Consider the following 20,860-nt stretch of genomic DNA (forward strand, 5'->3'; position numbering starts at 1 on the left):
TTATATTGCAAAAAGTTGTGAATTATTGAATGAATTAAAGTCATTGAATTTAATTATGTACAACTAGCATGATTTTAGAAAAATATATTTTTTAAATAAATACATTTTTTTTGCAAGTCTACGAATTGCAAAATGTTAGAAAAATATTTACTTGAATAAACTTTCTATTTAAAAGTAGTCCACATATTATTTTCTATTTAATTATCATTGAAAGGAAAAGAAATGCAGTTATTTGTTTTTTAATGGCCAAATGTTGAATACATTATTTCATTATTTGTAAAATGTTCTTTTGAATTGTATTTAATGTGTGGCTATAGAAGAGAGGTAACATGCAAATAAATGATGGTCACCCTAGCTATAGCTGAGGCTATATCATAGTATATTCTGTATATGGGCTTCTAGTGGCTACTGCAACGTACTCACATCCATTACATACATAAAACAGTGTCTGGCAAGTGACTCCACTAAAAAGAGAGACAGCAGTAATGGGGAGAATGGTTAGACCTCGTCAGAAAAATGTCAAAAACAGGCAACATTTTCTTCAAGAAAACATCCTAGTGTAACGTCTGTGCTGCTGATCCCATTGAGGGGCACAGAGAGTCATGAAATGGCTACAATACAGCATATTCAACGATATAACATACAATCATAATTCATATACACATGGAAACCCAAGCAGTGCCGCCATGAAGGTGCAGGAATAAACACTTTGTTGGGTGGCTATCCAATTGTTTCCACAAAGGAAAAGTCCATTAAATGTTTAAATAAAGAGGAGAGCACTGCAAGGGTTTGATCATTCTTAAAACACATTTCATCTATAGACTTTTCAAATATCAACAGAATAAATAACTAATCATTCAAGTGTTGAAAAAAGAGCATAAGCAGAATGCATAATAGGAACATAGAAAAGGACAAAAGCTTTGACAGACACACAGATAAAATATTAGCGCCTATTTGAAATAGGATTAGCGAGATTATAGTTTGAGAGATCTATGGGAAAGGGTTTAATCCAGGTCAATTAAAGCCTGGATAAAAACTGTTAAATTCAGTATGAATTGCCAAAATTGGAATACATATTTTTGAAGATATGTCACAATAATTTTGAAGATATGTCATAATAACAATAATAATCATATTTTTTTTACAATTTGATTTTCAATCTGTATGAATAGCTAACATTTTAAGTATTTTAAATAATAAAAATTATAACATAGAAAATATTTTTAACAGCAAATTTTGATTTTCAATCTTTACAAATAGTTTTAAAAATTCTAGAAATATCATATACAATGTATTCCATTCCATTCCGAAATATTTGAAAAGGTATCGTTGAAAATGTTGCTATTTTTCTGATTTCAACCTGTATAAATAAATATATATAAAACTATACAAATATGGATTGAGAATTCAATTGATACTAATAATTTTAGCATTTTATTGTCTATCAGTATGTCTTAATAGCAAATTTTAGGAATTTATTATTATTTAATTGATAGAAAATGTAATATTATGAATACTAAAATTAAAAATGAATACGTAGAAACAAACAAATCTAAAATGTTAACATAGGATATGTATTCCATTAATAATAAAACTTTTTAATGCAGTTTTTATAATATGGGCAATTTATCAATTTTCCATCTGTATCAATAGTTTGAAAAATATTTGACCAATTTCTCAAGTTTTGCTTTTTAAAGAGATATTTCTACAGTACCCCATTAGTAATGAAAAAAATAAATCGATTTTTTTTTTTTTTTTTTTGCAATTTATCGACTTACAATAAATTGCAATGGGGATTTGAGTGTGGGTAGGGGGCATTACCTTATCTCCTAATACAAACCAGAGACACATAAGCAAAGCTACATCAGGGTAGGTGGGATACTATAACAACATTGGACACATTGTTATACTATTCCACCCACCTTAATGAGGATCCTTTGGGCGTGGCGATCCCGTAGCCTTTGGAGTCCAGGTTGCCTCCCACCTTCATGGTGTCGCAGGGCTTGCGCTGCTCGATGTACTCGTTCATGGTGGACTCCAGCAAGTAGGCGTACTTCCCCTTGGACTTGCGGACCCTCAGAACCCCCTCAGCTGTTTTTTTCACAAACACGGAGGGCTCTGCACTCCGCATGTACGTCCACATTTTGTCAAAGAGGGCAATTTTAGAACGCTGTGTGGGGGGTGGAAGAGGATGTATGTTAGGAAATGAATGGTAGAATCTTCACTCACCAACTAGTACATCAAAAACAACAGACATTTGACAAGCCATTGATTTTAATACAACAAAACATATAAATATACTAACTACATAATCAATTTACCATCGCTTACCCTAAAGAACTCTTTAGTGGAGCCTGAGTCTAGCGTGCCGTATGCAATCTCGGTCTGCTTGGCCAGGTCCTCGGCGCTCTCAATGGGCGACACCATCCTCTCAACAGTGAGGAAAGCAGCCAGGTTGGCCGTGTAGGACGAGATGATGATGAGCGTGAAGAACCACCACACGCCGCCCACGATGCGCCCGGACAGAGACCTGTCGCCCAAACGCAATCGCTCGGTCTTTTAGTAAGACAAAAGACGGGATAAAAAGCTCCATTTTTGGGGGATGACAGAATCATTCATTTCATGAGACTGTAGTTAATTTTACAACCAACTAATTATACATGCAGTCGGAGGACCTACAGGGTTAGGAGAGCCCACAAAATAACCTCATCTGGTTTACATTGGTGTACAAAGACCAAGCCCTGCCTCAAATAGCGAAAGAAACACTAATAATTGATGCACCTTGGCCTCATTGATTTTTATAATTACCTATATTCATAGTTTAGACCGCAAATACTAATTATGATGCCATAGTGTTCAAACTCATTTTACAACATCGCCCTATAAAACCGCTTCCAGATTATTTGCCGGTAATTTCCCAAAATACACCACAAGTGCCCCGGAGGACTTTCCGGAACATCCACTAACAAACCAGACTAAATTTATCTCCTCCCCCAAATACAAAGATCATATTACTTCAACAATACTTACTGCTACTTACAATACTATCTTCCAATTGACGTTGGCGTTACAGAAAGAGTACAAAAATACACAAATAGTTCAAATTGGTCGAGAAATGTGGAAGGAGTACGTACATTTGTAAAATGTCTGCATAAGGTTGAGTTCATTTATAAAATGTTGTCATTCACCTGATTGGCACTTTGTTTTAATGGAAAATGTAGTGTGTAATGTGAACAATGGTAGCGTGCATGTTCTAAATTTTGTGAATCACAATATGGAAAAGATCTCTTCATTTGGGAATTCATTGTGAAAATGTGTGAATTTTAGGAATGTGATGAACAGTCCTAAACAGTTTGAAGTTGGAATGGTTTTAACTTGTTGACACATGTGGGAGGAGGTGATAAATATGTAAAATATGTCTTCATTTGGGAATTGTATTGTAAAATGTGGGAATTTTGGGAATGTGATTTATGGTTTGAATCGGTTAAGAAATGTCTCCATTCACTGGAATGGGATTTTTTTTCCAAAGACGAAAGTGGAATTGTGGTAAAAAGAGGGAATTGGGAATTTATTCATGGGAAATATGGAATAATGAACAATGTGGGAATCTGGTGCATGTGAAAAATATTCCCCAGGATGTCCTGGATAAACAGCTGAACAGTTTGAAGTTGCAATAGCTAGAATCAGTCGAGAAATGTGGAGGTGTCAATTGTAATTTGTAAAATGCCTCCATTCATTTGGATGTTTTAACTGTTCTTTTCCATGGAAAATGTGGAATAGTGGTAAAAGTATGCATTTGGGAATATGGAAAATAGTTGCTAATACGTCTTAAAAGAGTTGAATACCTTGACGTTGGAATGGGTCGAATCGGTTGAGAAATATGGAAGGAGTAAAGGGTCAAAAAAAAAAACTGAGGAATAATGTACGTGAATATTGTTACTCATCCAGGTCATTTCCATTCTCAGGGCACAGAATCGATTGTAACTGGACCGTTCTCGGTTGTCTTAGAAGAGGTTTGGCCTCTCATTCAAGTAGGCTTCATCAGTTCATCCAGAAGGCTGGGTAGTACAGTACAAGCCACGCCTAACTGATCACCTCTGCTCGGATAAGAGGTGAAACGTCTTGTAAGACAACCAGAACAGTCCAGTTGTGATCTAATTAGTGACCTGAGAATCACAGAATAATCATGAAAACGTTTTCTTTTTTGCCAATAATATGTGTGAATGCTCTTCAGCAATCCCACAATTAGACGGAAGCTACCTTGGCGAAATGTCGCAGCCTTGTCGCATGAACGCCCCCAGGGAGAACCACAGGCTGTTGAATATGCCAAACTCGTTGGTGGACTCGTTGGTCTGGATCTGGCCGTCCTCGTACTCCTCGGTGTGCCACTCGTACGGGCTGAAGCGGCTGACCAGGAAGAGCACCACGCTGACGCCAATGTAGGCGAACACGATGCACATCCAGATCTCGTAGGCCAGCGGGTCCAGGAAGGAGAAGACACCGGGTTTGGACTTCTGGGGCTTCTTGATCATGATGGAGATCCCCAGAGACATGAAGGGCTTGGAGAAGTCGATCACCTCCTCTCGGACCAGGGTGATGGTCAGCGGAGCCACGGCGATGTCGGCTTTCTGAAAAACAACCGAGGGAATTACAATCGAACCTACCTATTTTTTCCAGTACTTACGCAATAAAAGAGGCAACTCACCCCATACACTAGCTCGCCGACCATCCCATTCCAGATCTTGGTCTCAGCATCCCTGGCTCCGTACCTGCCGTCGCCGACGATTTTCAGCTGGTATTTGAAGCCACAGTGTTTAGCGATCTCGGCGGCCAGATCCACGCAGTAGCCCTCGTACCGGTCGTTGTCCTCAAAGAGATCTGCGTTCTTTTTCAGCATGACGTAAGGAGCTTCCTGAAGGATGCCCATGACAACAATATGCCATTTAGCGAGGGAAGAAGCTTTCAAGAGGGTTGTCCATTGTGCTCAGACAATGCCATCCATCCATTTTCAACACCGCTTATCCTGGTTAGGGTTGCGGGACGCTGGAGCCTATCCCAGCTGACTTCGGGCGAAAGGCGGACTACACCCTGAACTGGTCGCCAGTCAGTCACAGGGCACATATAGACACAGACAACCACTCACACCCACATTCACACCGTCACTGGTGCTCAGACAATGGAACCTTGAATTTCAAAATGACCCAAAATGTGTACAATATTGTTAGCCAAATAGTATAACTGTTAGTCATATACACTGGGGAACAATTTGGGGAAAAAAACAAATCTGTTGCATTAAAACTAAAATTGGCATGCTGATTCCAAAATTGCACTCAGTTTTTTTCTAGCATGTCAAGTTTTTTTCTCTACAGCCTACCCTCCAAAATTCCACTGATTAGCTGTGGTAAGACTTGCCAGCTGATTACGACTGGTCTCAACTAGTCGTGATGTGGTAACTTGTTGGTGCAGTCACAACTGAGACAGTGCGGTGAGAGGTGTGTGCAGCTCCCAATAGGTCAGTACTATCAACATCTGCAAACAGAAAGCTAGCATAGAAGGAATTAAGAGGATTTGTGCTGGCTTTTTTCTTAACCTTGTAAACAGGGGCATACCATTGGAAGTTCTATTTTGTTTTATTCTGTTTTTTTAGTTTTCAAAGCTTGTAACTATTCCATCTTAGTGTTTTATTTACATTGGTATATATTTCAGTTGTTCCACTTTGTTCTCACTTTGTTCAAAAACTTGACATGATAGAGAAAAACTGAGATCAGTCTTGGATTCCGCATCCAGAAATTTGTTAAAAACAGCTGTCAGACCTAACTCAACAAAAATTGTGTTCTCCAGTGTACCAATATGCTTGCTAAAAATAGATTTTTTTTTTTTATGTCTGTGTATATTTTCAATCATTAAGGTCACGGTAATATCCACAAAGGTTTTCTCGGTGTGGGCGAACGCGGAGAGAGAGTGAGACTCGAAAAGCGAGCAAGCTGACGCTCGAGTTGTGTGCTACGTTTCGGGTCTCTGTTGTCGGCTGCGGCCCACGTTAGCTGCGTTTTAACAACAAACCAAAGCTCAACGGACTATCGTCTCCCATGGTAATTGAAGACACTACAATACTATAGTATATACTTTATACTTATATCCATCTCTAATTTCAAGTATATACAGGGTATGAAATAATATACTTTGTACAATGTGTCTAAATGAATGTCTATTACTATATGTATGTATGTACAGGCTGCTTACCAGCTATGAACTAAGACTAATAAAACATAACGCATATTCAAAAAGACCTAAAAGTGAGAAAAATCATAAGGTCAATAAACAAAAAAAAACAACGACAACAAGCTTTATTCCTTTATCGGTACAGAAAGTAAGTACGTAACAAAAGGAATGGTATGTCTACAAACGGTCATAAATTCATCCAGTGAGGTCGGTGGGTCACAAAAAAAAACGAGCACCAAGCAGCAACCTGTGGTGCCCTCTTGCGAACCAGACCACAATGGTTATGTGCATCCCTGTCAATAAAGGTTTTGTAATGGCAACCTTTTGGATTCAGGGGGGAATTAATTCAAATATATGTGAAAGTCCAGCAAATTCAAGGTGCCACTGTATTATTGCCGACCCGCGGGTGTTGCAAATCAAGATGAATGATAAAGGAGCAGCATTTACAGTGTCTTTCCGTATTAACGTTACCTGGTGCCGGGGGAACCAAAGGACAAACATTCAGCAAACTAATTAAAGCAGCCAGAGCGACCATAAATCAAAGTGTTCTTCTCGATAACTTACTAAGATGGTGGTGACAATGACCGTTTTGTTTTCCATCCCCGTCGAGTCGTTGGCAAAGACGTCGGATTTGGTGACAGCCATTTTGTCAACCTCGTTCCAGTAGCCGATCTGTCGGGCATGAATAAGTAATGAGCGCCAGTCGGAATAAGACACACGTCGTTAATCTTGAGATATTCCACCCCGCCGAGAGGGAGCGTTTACCTTTACGGGGCCGTTGTTTTTCAGTTCCATTATGTTGACTGAGTAGTTGACCCGCTTGCCGTGTTGGTCGAACTGAATATTCCCTGTCAGGCCCTCTACGCGCACCTATGGCAACAATGCATCTTTTAAATTCAAAGACGGTGCAGGTAAGGAGCGCATTGGGCATTTTGGAAGAAGAAGTGACAATTCGGGCCCTCAAAGTGGAATTGATTACCCGACACAGTGGTGTTGGACCTCTGCCATGCATTAAAAAAAAACAATACTGTCCCCGCGACTTGTTGGGATGGCTGATGGAGAATTTCTTCTTAATATCCTCTAAGAGAAGTCTGTGAAAAATACTTTTTTTTTTTCATCCTTTTCCTTTTAATGACACCTAAGTGACAATCCGAAATGACTCAATCGAGAAGGCGTTCCCAAACGTGTACGCTAATCTTTCTTCGGTTTAATCAAGTGAGTGTTTATATGTGTAAGAACAACATCAATCATTTCCGTGCGACACTCGCCGCCTTGTTGTCGTTCACGCCCTCATGAAGGCGGGTAAATCTACCGTTGCCGTGGCAACCTTCTAAACCATCACGAGACGAGCTACGTCTTACCTGCTTCAGCGCTCGCTCGATCTCAACTCCCTGAGCCCAGGGAACGGCGGGGTTGGCCAGGCAGTCGCCGTTATTGGCCCGCCGGGTGAAGTCAATGCGTTGCTTGTGCAGGTACCGGAAGGCCTCGGTCATCACCTGAACCGCGTCGTACGTCAACGCCGACGTGTACTAGGTAACGGTAGACATAGAGGAAGGAGCATTAGTTGGGATAATCTAGGCAAGTAACCTGAATAGATTTAAGGTTGAGGTCTTATGATGTTTAGAACCTGGGCTCTGGGGTGCATTGTTACTAGACTTTACACAGATTTTATCAGCCTTATCGGTATCGGCCGATAATTACCATTTTATGATGATCGGTTGATCGGCTTTAATGTCATAATTCGCCGATCCGATCAATGACCGTAAAAGACATTTACTCTGTGTCGCCATCGGGCGCAGTATATTTGAATCCAAAAGCTAGTTTATTTTTAGCCTTGTTGCGTGTCTTTTGGCGTAGTCTTGTAAATATCTGACGGCCAATAAAGTTATTTAAAAAAACAAAAAAAAACATGTCGGTGATGTGGAACAGACAACAACACGTCTGAGACAGACTGGTGCAATAAAATCTTGTATTCCGATACTACCGCATCTCATTTTTTGTCATAAAAAGTGGAAACATTAATTACTGTATTTACTTCCTGCCATGTAATAGAAGACCATTCATTTGTTCTGTCTGTCACTATGCCTCACTGGCATAAATAAAGGAACAATGATACATTATTTATTGTAAATATAATTTTTGGAGCAATTAAGTATGCAAGTATATACAGTAAATGAACAGGTCATTTAAATAGACACATTTCTCCACCGTGTGATCGGATCGGTTATCGTTTTTTTTTAAATCGCTGATCGGTGATCGGCCCCAAAAGCCTGATCGTGTAAAGCCTAATTGTTACTTACGGCAATTAGAAGTCATGTTTGCGGTTAACTACTCACCTACTTGTCTTTTTTTGTGTTCCTTCTGAAATGCCAAAAGAGGCCACCTGAATAGGAAAGTAGTACAGTAATTTGGTGTCAAGGAAGTATGCTGAAGTGATACATCGGGACTGAGAGACAAGCGTTCTATGTCGGAGAGGAGCCAGTTTTAGCCTGGGTTGTTAGTGGAACTTACGGAGAGTCTTTGTGAGTCTTAAAAATGAGTTTGAAATTATATTAAACATAGATTGTGGTATATTTATGATTTCAACTATTAATATAGATCAGTTATTTTCTTAAGTGTGGTATGCATACCACGAGTTGCTCCCTCTTGTGGTATGCAAAATAATCACTAAATTAATAAATGTACAAATATTAAATATACAACTTAAATTATCCCAAAAATATGCAAGTACAAACAATCAAGTATGTTCTATTTTTTTTATTTCCTATATTTAGGCAGCGTTGACGTTCAAACTTAAACAGTTAAACAGTCGGTTATAGTTCACTTTTTCATTTCATTCATTTTTATTTAATCTTTCAGACCTGTTTGTTTTATGTTTTTTTTTTTAAAATTATATTATATTATTATATTATATTATTGTATTATATACCGTTTATTTGCAATCCATTTTAAATGAATCATTATTTATGTACAGTTTATTTTCCTATGCATCTTCATAAAATAGAATACTGTAGAAGAGTCAGTCCCCTCCAGGCACAATCAGCCCCCTCCAGGCACTCGTGTCTTGTCCAGGTGTGCCTCGTTGTCTGGTCAACTTGTTTGTATTTAGTTCCCGGGGTTTGTTCAGCCTGTGTCGGATCAGTCACTTTTCTAATTTTAGTCATGTTTCCTGTCGTGGTGAGTGTTTTGTTTGCTTGTGTTTCTTTGTTACTTTTAATCAGGATTTTTTGGGGCGGTGACTTTGTTAATACATTTTTTTTTAGCCTTTTCCACCTTCCTTGTTTGGCTTTTTTTGTTTTGGAAAAGAAAGCCTTTTGTTGCGATTCACCCTGCCTTGCCTCCCTGCGTTGGTGTCCTCCTCTTTTTTTTCACCATCACCACAAAATCCTGACAAATACAGAATAAGGATATCTTCTGAATGAGCTTGACCACCTCGCAAAGCGCCATTGTAGTTGTACGCTACAATACTTAACAAATGTAGTAAACCACCTGTCCCCTGTCGTTCCCTACCCAGCGTTATGAAGTGCTTGAACAGGAAGGAGGAATTTCAAACTGGGTTCAGTAGACCAACACGGATCACTAACATTTCCAAGCCCAGAAGGCTGGACGTTGCTTTATGAAAGAGCGCAAACAAAAAAAAAAGAAAGAGCGCAAACATGGTACATGGTGTTCTCGGACAAACTTGGTTAATAATGCACATAGTGCACACAGTGAACATGAAGCGCAACGCTCACCCTGATCTTGCTGTCTGCTCCGGGATACTCTTTCTCCTCCAGGGCCTCCCATCTCTGGTCAAACTTGGACACCAGCGGGTCGTCGAAATCCACGATCTGGAAGCCCGACACGTTGGCGCCGCCGTACTGGATTTTGGATAGGTCACCGTCGACAAAACCCTGAAAGCACAAAATAGTTGCGGTTAATTTTGCTGTCTTACGGTACAGAAGCCTGAAATGTTGTTTAACTCTTACCAGATTGGCTATGATGTAATGGTAGCCTTTAACATGCCTGCCAATGGTGATGACCTACAAAATTATTATATTAAAAATGTGAGCACACTGGGGAAAAAAATAATAACACAGACTCGACAACTGCTTCTGTTACTCGACCAAGTACGGAATCCTTATGCCTGTAGATTCACATCCTGAATACAAGCTGAATAATGTTAAGGTATACACGTTTGTCGGCATTCTGATCATTTTTGGTCCTTTTGCAGTACTGTAATTGTCTCTTGAAATTCAAGATAAAACAATAACCACTTTAGGTGATTAAATGAAGTTGTACTTTTTTTGAAATCAGTACATTGATTTCAGGTATTGTGTTCTCTTCATGGAGTTAATTTAATTGTGTAGGAAATAATGTTTACTAGGGCTGGATGATTAATCGCTAAAATCAGTTATGGGTCCGTCTGGATTTTTCGAAAGAATTTTTGGGGGGCAGCATCTGTAGTAACATGGCTTTTCAAACAAAGAGGAGCTTGTTGACAAAAGCCTAGTCAGTGTTGCCAACTTTGCGACTTTTCAGACCCCTCTGGCGATAAATTGAAATGGTTTAAATTCTTGATTTTATTAAAGATTGCGTTTACGTGATGAACATGATTTGATAAAAGGGATTTTTTTTTTTCCCTAAGAGAGAGAAGTACTTATTTTTACATTATCTGGGGAAATACAGTGTGTGTGTGTGTGTATATATATATATATATATATATATATATATATGTGAATGGTTTCTGTGGAAGTTGATTCTAGTTAATGCTTGGGGGGGAGAACTTACAGGAATAAACTGTTTCAAAGCTTGTTTTGTATAAGGTGAAGCAAATCGCTCAAGTGGAAAAAACAGAAAGCTAAACTTGGACACACTGCATAATGTTATTGTTTCAAAGCGGAAATGAGTAACATCAGAAATTGGGAGAGATAGCTCGTTCCATTGGAATTTGCGTGTGTAAATGCCCAAATTTAGGAGGACATCCCTTTTGAATTCCTTCCAAACGCTAACTGCGCGTCACACTAGCTAGCGTAGCTGACGCTTGCGGCCATTATCGCTGCATTGACAACCTGTGGCGTTGACTGTAACGACAGAGGCGGAAAGAGATATCCAAAGCGATTTTCCCTTACCGACAGCAGCAGCAACGGTGGTGGGAAAAAAGGAAAGAAAATAGATCGGCTTTGTAGTGTTTGAAGGCTTGACAGGTGTGACACACCTGAAGCTAATCCCGCCGCATGACTGGCACCTCTGTTTGTCGAGAAGACCGCTCCGGGCAGATGTGAATAATGTTTTGTATCTGTACGAAGCCCAGAACCTACGTCGACCCGGAATTCCATGACACAAGTGCGAAGATGTCGATTCCAGTTCATAAAGCGAGAAAATGAAGTAAACAATCACGTGTGTCTACTTCCGGTTTCTTGCTAAAATGTGTTACAAATCACCTTGAGTTCTGATTTCCAAATGAGTTAATTGATCAATTTGTTGTGTACAGCACATGTACTGATATGATGAGATTATACAACTAAATGTTTCCACAGTCAGAACCGCCCTCTGAAGGAAACCACAACTATAATGTGGCCCACAACAACAATTGGCCGGACACCCCCAATCGTTCGTTGCAGTGCTCGGCCCCGCACATAGTGGTGCGTTACTGTGTAGTACCAGAAGGGTTAACAAAACAAAACAAAAACCTGGTCCATGATGTCTTTGACTTTGTCCTGTTCACAGTCCAGGATCACCCTGCGCTCTTTCTTGTTCTCCAGGTCCTGGAAGAGCGAGCGGTACGCTTCGTCCTTGCGCTCATCTTTGAGGTTGCCCACGTTGATGGCCGTCACTTGCCACTTCCTTTCGGCCGCCGTGTCCAGGACCACCTGAAGCGTCGTCAGGCCTGAGACGGGGGCGGAGGCGTAAAAATCTGATTAAAGCACGGTGGTCTCGTTTCCCTGGCAACAAAATCTCAATTAAGGCGATATCAAACCGTAGAGCAGGACAAACAAGTAATACAAATAAACCAACCTACCTACTGACCAACTGACTAACCAACTAACTAACCAACAGCAATTCAAGCCTCTCCCCTCGCTCATGCAGAAGCAAGGTCTTTATTTTGGAAATAAACTCAATAATGTGGCAGCCATTTTTGGTCGATTGCCGATTGGGTGCCATCTTCAAGCTTGATTAAAAAATAAAAAAGCTCATGATTCGGTGCATTTGTGTAAAGAGCTCGTCAGAGTGAATCACAGGTATTCTGCATCGCAACCAAATGTGGGAGGGAAACATCTCCAACAGCACGCAGTTTATGACAGAATCGGTTAGTTCTTACCTTTGCTGATGAGTTCTTTATCTGTTTTTTTCTTTCCATTGTCTTAAATCTGTCAAGCTCAATTAAAACAGCGAAAGTAACAGTTTTACTCAGAGTTGTTGCATTGCACTAATATAGGCAATCTGGGACGCTATTGCCGTTGTAATAGTTTTACTCAGGGTAAAACTACAACAAACTGTAATACTGCTCGAATTAGTTCAGGAGCTGTGTCAGCTGCGATGTTACTAATCGACAGATCCAATGAAATCGAGTGTGCAAAACGTCCATAACGGATCTGATTAACGAGTCTTTGAGTGCAGTGGCGCGGCCAAATGTGCTCCTCCACTCTTTATATCACCATCTTGTTTGGCCTTTTATTCCCTTTTTTTCCCCCGCTCAAAACACATTCCCGGCCCGGACGAGATGTTTAATTACGCCTCTTGATCAATGTGACGTTTAAAACGTTTCAGGGCTGAATCTCACCCATATCGATCCCCGGCTTGCGCGTCAATAAAAAAGGCTGGTGTATGTGATCCTGGCGTGACGGCGGTGGGGTGAAATATCGATCAATTTCATTTTTTTTATGGCGCGGGGAAAATGGGAGGCTCGCAGTTGTATAGGAACGATTTATACGTGTCATAATTACAACGACGACACGATTTCTGGCTGATCCATGAGCTAAGAACAGGTCATTGCAATTTCAGATAATCGTGTCGTTGATATTTAGACTTGGTGAAGCAGCATGTGGCTCATCACCCAAGGTTAGGTTTTCTACTCTCTTTTTCACGTAACCATCAATAATCAGATGTCTGCATTCATGCTTAAGTACATACATTTGCAATATTTTTATATATATTTTGGTCATTAACGTACAATTGCGATCCTGTCTACAAACAGAACCCTGATCACAAACATACAATTGTTTGCAATTACTCGGAACGGGGCGTTTAAAGATCACCTTAGATAAAACCGGGTTACAACAAAAAATTGCCCCCCAGGTTGAGAACCCCTCATATAAAGCGAAAATACCTGTAGAATGTGCGGCCATAGTTTAAAAAAAAAAAATGGCCCTAAATCATCTACAAAACATCTTAAGACAGAACATTTGTTGTAATGATACACATGCTGCTTCGGCAAGCCTAAACACATTATCCCATGATCCCCGGTCGCAGAATGTTCTGGCAAACCTCCATTGCGAACTTCTATACTATGCACAGTGTACATGTAGACATGGAGTAGTTGCGCACGTTGTGTGTACGAGGCCCGGCGCGTGCACACAGTGAGTTCATCGCGGGAATAATGCACTTGTATGAAGAGAGTCCATTGATTTGTGAGTGGTTGCTTGTCGGCTTAGCGATGATTTAGTGCAGTGCTGCTTTTTCCTCCATTTCATTCCACGCTAAACATCACACACACACACACACACACACACATACCCTCTATGCATCTTCATGCTGTACCCTTCCCCCCATCTCTCCTGTTCACACTCTCCTCCCATTCAGCAGCACAACTCGGCGCCTGTCCCTGAATTAAAAAAAAAGCTAATCCACCCCACAAAAATCCACTTTAAAACATGCCGCATGAAACCTGCTGCTGTACTGTACGAGTGCGACGGGCACCCAGGGGGACCGCAGTGCATCTATTTCGCCATCGCACGGCTGTCTAATTAGGTCAGTGTGATCTTTCCGTTCCCATGGCAACCAATGTGTGGCAAAAGGAAGGGATGGAAGGAAGGAGGAGAGTGCTGGAAGTGACTGAGCAGGTCGCTAAGTGATGTGAAGTGTGTGTGTGTGTGTGTGCGTGTGTTTGGGGGGGGGGGGGGGGGCGTGTTTGACGGATGTGAGGGACTCGTCACCAAGTTAGGATGACTTCTTTTCACTTGATGTGTTTATATAAGAAGTACACTACATTAGGTACACTTACCCAATCAAATGGGTTCCATGACAAAAAACAAAATCTGCCTGGACAAAGACATGAATGCCTGGTTTTGAGTTCTGCCCACACATAAGGATGAAACCAAACCAAAAAAATAAATCTCAATTTAGTGTCATCTGACTGTCTAGTCTATGTTGTTCAAATGTAATAGCAACAGGACATAATCCCGAGGACTGGTTCGTGTTTGAAGAACCTTTGGATATAGCGGAAATGATCCTAAAATGGCAGTTGCGAACCCAAATTGGATGTATTTGGGCATGGCTTCTGAAGACGTTTTTTTGTGGGTCTACCACACATGCCTACCAAATTCTACCATCCTACCAAATGTTACTAAGTGATGCTGCATTTGGGGGATGGATTTTCTTTAAAAGGCCCCTGAAAATGACCGAAATAACCCCAAAAATGGCCAATCAAACCAAGTTGGCAAACTTCCCATGTTTTTTCAGATATGGGTTACCGAGACTTATTTTTGTGGGTCTACGCATGACAGACACGCCTACCGAATTTCATGGTTCTAAGTGAAACTGTTTTTTAGGGAGTTGAATTTTCTTTGAAGGACCCCCAGAAAATGACCAAAATGACCCTGAAAATGGCCGCTTTACACAAAAATGGAAGACTTCCTGTGTGTTTTTGGGCATGACTTTGTGACACTTTAGTTGTGGGTCTACTCATGATAGACACGCCTACCGAATTTCATGTTGCAAACTTTCCCAAGAACTTTCCCAAGTGCAAACAAATCTCTGCATTATTATTTGCATTATTACTATGATTCGAAGCGTGGAGGTCCACAGCTGCAGGGCCCATCACCTCCACTGCATGTCAGAAGTACCCCACACTTCCACTTGATGTTACGTAAAACACACACACACACGCACACACACGATAAACATGAGTCGCAGCTGATTGTATGTGACAAGCCCTCTTTCATTAAATGCACCTGGGGGGGGGGGGGGGGCTCCTAATACACAACAACATGGAGGTGGGGGGGGGGGGGGGGGCAACATAAGTGCTGAAGACTCGCGGACGTTTTCGGCTCTATGAGGACAAAATCAACAACTCACAAGTTCCAAATAACACCTTGGAGCAATCTTGGAATGTACTGGAGTTGACTGAAAATGAGCATTTCAACATTAGACTAAAGTTACTAAAGTACTATTTCCAGATGCATGTAATAAAAAAAAAAAACATTTATTTATATTTATGTTTATTGCATATATATATATATATATATATATATATATATATATATATATATATATATATAAAGACATTGAAGTACATGTAAGTAAAAACGTTTTTATTTTATGTTATTTTGTTTTTATACATTTTATGTTATATATTTATGTTAATATATGTATTATTGATTCATGTTGTGCCAAAACACACACCAATTCAATTAATATTCACAATAATTAATGTCTTTGAAATATGAGTTTTTTTAAATTTATATTTAGTGATTCTCGTTATATTTTTCATTTTATATATTTTTTTTACATATTATTATTTTCGTATTAGTTTGCATTCATTCCTCATGACATTTAAAAATACGTTCTATTATTTATTGTATAGTATTATTTTAAAAATGTTTTAAATAATTTTCTTATTGGAAATAAATTATTTTGCATTTATATTTTCATTTCATTATATTGTATACATTGTTTTATGTACTTATACTGTACTTTAGACTGCATATATTTCTTACTTTTACTTAATTAACTATTATTCTTATGATGTCGTATAGCTTATATAGTATTTTCATTATTCAGATTTTTCATTTGTATTCCTGTCTTTTTTTTTTTTTAAAACAAAATGTTAATTATTATTATTACAGTTTTACCGAAATTTCACGCAAATTATAATAATAGCGTCAACTTTTTCCATAGCGGTTCGGTGGCCTGCCTTGTCCACTCCAATGCCAACTGAGCCGAAGTCCACAAGCACTTTCAAAAGAGAGAACTAGCGCGTGAACGGCGTGTCGTCTGACCTCGATCGCTGTCGTACAGGTAGGCGAACTTGTCCCACTTGTAGTACTCGATGAGGCTGAGCAGCGGGCCCTTGATGTCGGGCCTCATCTGGATGATGAACTGCTGGGTGCCGTCCAGCGGGAAACTGGGCGTGATGAAGGACACGTGCAGCGTACCGCAGAACGACGCGATGGTGTTGACCGACTTTTTGTCGTAGAATCCGAAAATGGCGTAGACGCCCCTGGAGAACTGCGAGCAGACTGAAACGGGGAGGGGGAGAGAGAGAGAGAGAGAGAGAGAGAGAGAGAGAGAGAAAACAAGCGTTAATGTTTGTTGTTTTTTACATCCTTTAGCGCGCTTCGGGGATGCGCCTTGCTCAGTGTGTCTTCTCGCTGATTAATAGATTTCTGTCTTTTAGCTGCACCAGGGGAGTGCTTGTACTAAAGAGAGCGTATGCAGGAGAAAGTCACTCAAAGCCAACACGACAACCTGCTTGTCTTATTCTTAGGAAACTGCAACATTGCTAGTTTGTCCTCTTTTTAGGAAAGTGCAACCACAATAATGTGTCTTCTTCAGGAAGCCAGGATTTGAACCCTCGACCTCTGACGCAGACGTGCTAACCAGTCAGTCACTGTGCAGCCATTTTCACAAAATTCTACAAAAAAAAATTACAATCTTTTTTTTTTTTTTTTTAAATCTTACAAGAATTGTATTTTCATGTATTTTTACAAAAATGTAAGTAGGTCACTCTACAAAAAAAAAAGCACACTTACAAGAATTTAATATAATAATTCTACAAAAAAAAGCACAAAAAATATAATAATTTTACATAACTTTACAGGTATTTTAACAAACATTGTCGGACATTCTACCAAAAAAAAGCACTGCTTTTTTAATCTTACAATAATTTAATGTGAATTAGTATCTTCACAAAAATGAAGTAGGAAATTCTACAAAAAAAGCAATCTTTTTTTAATCTTACAAGAATTTAATGTAAATTTGTATTTTCACAAAAACAAAGTATGAAATTATACAACAAAGATTTATTTTTTAAATCTTACAATAATTTAATTTGAATGTGTAGTTTCATGTATTTTCACAAAAAAATAGGAAATTCTACAAAAAAAAAGCACAATCCTTTTTTTTAATCTTACAAGAATTTAATGTGAATTTGTATTTTCACACACAAAAAAATTGCATATTCTACAAATAAATTGCATAACCTTTATATATTCAAGAACTTACAAGAAAAAAAGATTGTCCACTAATCTCCCATGATGCTCATGTTATTTTTGTATTATTATTTTTGTCCATCTTAGCGGTCTACGAGCCCTTCGTGTCTTGACTAGCATACCGTCGCTTTGGGAGCAAATATCTAGCGTGTCGGATAGCTGCATTTGCATTCACATGATTTGCGCTACATCCTCCAGTCTGTTGACTTTGCAAAATCACCCCTGCTTTATAATTTACGAGCCGTGGCCCGGCGCGTACGCCAAAGTGGCTTTTCCCGACATCTAACATTCATTATGCGCGGAGCGAGGAAAAGGCGGCCGTCGTCGCTGTAGCTTTTGTCGCAGTAAACGCACAGAAAAGCTTCTCCCGCCGACCCGAGGTCGCGGGCCGTTTCTCAAGCGTTTTACTCCTGGGTCAGCAGATTACCGTGTCGTTCGTGCAGTATTGATCGCATGTAACTTCATCAGGTTTATTGACCGCACTGGAGTGTAATTAATGTAATGAGGCATTTCTTCGAGTGCAAAATCATGGGATTGGCTTACTGACACGGGCAGCTGGAGTCCATTGAGATATAAGGCAAGCCTGCTAAAAAGCTAACTTGATAGCTGTCCAATCAAAAGCATATATCGGCAATTTTTCGTGAGCTATTGCTTTAAAAAAAAAAATGTAGACCAAGCTTTGTGTTCTTACAAAAGGTAGTAAGTTCGAGAAAAAACTATCAGCACGATCTTAGTATTTATTTGTATAAAAAAAAGTACAAAGTAGGAAATTGCACCCAAAAAATTTGTGTGAACACATTTAGTGATAAATTGTGCGCAATCTTTGTGTTCGCACAAGTATTTAATATGAAATTGTACAATAAAGGCACACAACCTTGTTATTCCTGCAAAATTGAGGAGGAAATTGGAAAGAAGACATAATAAGATCAAGAGGGATCTTTAATTTTTTTTTTGTAAGAAACTAACATTCACGAAAATGTAGTTGGAGACTGCACACAAATGTATTTTTTCTCACAAAAACATAGTATGAAATTGAAAAATATTACCACAATCTTTGTGTTTTTTTTTTTTTTTTTTTTAAAAAAAGGTAGGAAATTTCACAAAAACAAGTTTAGTAGTACGAATTTAGTATGACTTTGTACTAAGATGAAACAATACTCCTGTTTCACATGAATTTGGAATTAAATTGTACAAAAAAACTGCACAAGCCTTATTTTCATACATGAATTTAAGAAATTGTATTAAGAAATTGTCACAACCTTTGTATAGCATACAGCTGTACAAAAAGTAAAAGTACAATGTTTTTTTTCAACCAAGATTTCTGTCTGAAATTTTTACAGAACGTTTGCATGATTGACTATCATGAGCATCACATAGCAATGATCTTTTTCCGGACAAAATCCTACAAAATTTCTTTCTTCGCTCTCTTGCGGCCCAAAAAGTTCACAAGCTGTATTATTTGTCCTTTTTTTTTTTTTTTTTTCTCCGGGGGTGGGTGGGAGAAACAAGTCAATCTGGAGCAATAAAGAAGTTGGGGACGCTTAATCGTTCGCCGGCAGAAAGAGTGAAGGATTGTGGGAAAAGCCATTAGGCCTTTGTCACATGTGACTGCCTCTCAATGACTCCTACACACAAATGACAATTATTTCTCAAGTCCGAGTACAAAATGTTTTACTGTTCTGGTCGCTACACTGAGAATCTACTGCACAACTACATGCAGTCTATAATTTATGTAAAATACAATAGCTATAATTACAACTACAAAAGAAAATAGCACACTTGGTCCTTTTGAGAATTTCATGTGAAATTGTTCACAAGGGTCACCACATTTTATTATCACAAAAATGTCGTGGGAAATCTACAAACGAGCATAATCATTGCATTCTCACAAAAAGTGAGTATGGAATTACAAAAAAAAAAAAAACATGTAGCACGAGCGTTGTGTTCTTACAACAATTTAGTAGGAAATTATACACTTTGTGCCAACTAAAAAAAAAAAAGATGCTTTTTTTTAAATATATATCATAATTTAGTATGAAACTGCACAAAAGAGTCTGCTAAACTGCATTCTCACTATATTTAGTAGGAAATAAGCCCCCCCCCCCCCACCCAACCAACCCCCCCAAAAAATATACCACAATATTTCTTCTGAAAACAATTTTGTGTGAATTTGTCCAAAAGAGTCAGCACAATTGTTTTCTCACGAAGATTTAGTTGGAAATTCAACAAATATAACAGTTTTTGGGACATTGTGCCATTAAGCTTTTGTCACATGTGAAGGACTTAAAAGCAAGCAATGATTACAATTATTTCTTAAATGCATGTACAAATATTTTTACTGTTCTGGTTATTACACGCAAAGAGTGTAGATCTACACTCTTTGAGTGAAGTATTCCGCTTGTTCTATATCCATTTGTACATCTTGGACGGATGGACACAGCGCGCTCTCACCTCGCGAGGGACAAGGTGAACGGCATGAAATCAATTTAGCCGTCCCAATTAACTGACCCGCTTTTCGCTGGGGTGCCACCGCAGTGCCTCGTCGTCTCCTTTTACACGCCGTTGTTTATGCTGATGAAAGATTTCATTTGCAGAAATTATCGTGTAACGTTCACCTTCACCTCACCCCGACACGCCTTGCAAGAATTCAGTGAGAAATCCTACTGCAACAAAAGAAATTGTGTTCTCCCAAGACTTCAGTTGGAATGAAATGACTCAATAATTAGTTTTACTCATTTGTATAGTTGGCACAGGAATTGAGCAGGAGATTTTACATGGGGGAAAAAAAATATTCCAAGAGAAATTTCGTAGGAAACTGTACTAATATTTTCATCGTATAATCTTGGTGTTCCCACAAGAAGTAGGACATTGTTTGTTCCCGGAGAAATTCAGTAGGAAATGGTACTAAAATTTTACACAGTACTTTGTTCTCACAAGGGTTTAGGGGAAAATTGTACAAAAAAATAGTACGATATTTGTGTTCTCAAAGAAATTGAGTAGGAAGTTCTTAAAATAATAATAATAATAATAATAGCAGTCTTTACAAGCTCAGAGGAATGTAGTGGGGATTAGCACACACAAAAATTGCGCAATCTGTATTTTTGTGTTCTCACACATACTTAATAGGAAATTATACAAAAATAGAAAAATATTTAATTCCCAGAGAAATGCAGTAGCAAATTGTACAAAACATATTTTTACTCATCACTGTCTCACCCAAAAATATT

General features: G+C 39.0%; 1 protein-coding gene across 4 annotated transcripts in view; it reads right to left on the minus strand.

Moving 5' to 3' along the window:
• Positions 1-20,860, minus strand: part of gria2b (glutamate receptor, ionotropic, AMPA 2b) — a 46,267-nt gene that overhangs the window by 9,127 nt on the left and 16,280 nt on the right. For 3 of the 4 annotated variants that reach the window (XM_061685020.1, XM_061685019.1, XM_061685021.1), the window contains 11 exons: positions 16,422-16,661; positions 11,895-12,091; positions 10,191-10,244; positions 9,957-10,115; positions 7,584-7,751; positions 6,988-7,092; positions 6,787-6,894; positions 4,706-4,912; positions 4,261-4,628; positions 2,332-2,530; positions 1,923-2,170 (listed from right to left, as the gene is read on the minus strand). In XM_061685020.1, the coding sequence (XP_061541004.1) occupies positions 1,923-2,170; positions 2,332-2,530; positions 4,261-4,628; positions 4,706-4,912; positions 6,787-6,894; positions 6,988-7,092; positions 7,584-7,751; positions 9,957-10,115; positions 10,191-10,244; positions 11,895-12,091; positions 16,422-16,661 (2,053 nt within the window). Of the gene's footprint in view, positions 1-1,922; positions 2,171-2,331; positions 2,557-4,260; positions 4,629-4,705; positions 4,913-6,786; positions 6,895-6,987; positions 7,093-7,583; positions 7,752-9,956; positions 10,116-10,190; positions 10,245-11,894; positions 12,092-16,421; positions 16,662-20,860 lie in introns of those variants that run through there. The other variant, XM_061685022.1, reaches the window with a different exon arrangement.

Source organism: Phycodurus eques, chromosome 9 (genome assembly GCF_024500275.1).
Source record: "Phycodurus eques isolate BA_2022a chromosome 9, UOR_Pequ_1.1, whole genome shotgun sequence".
NCBI classification, from domain to species: Eukaryota; Metazoa; Chordata; class Actinopteri; order Syngnathiformes; family Syngnathidae; genus Phycodurus; species Phycodurus eques.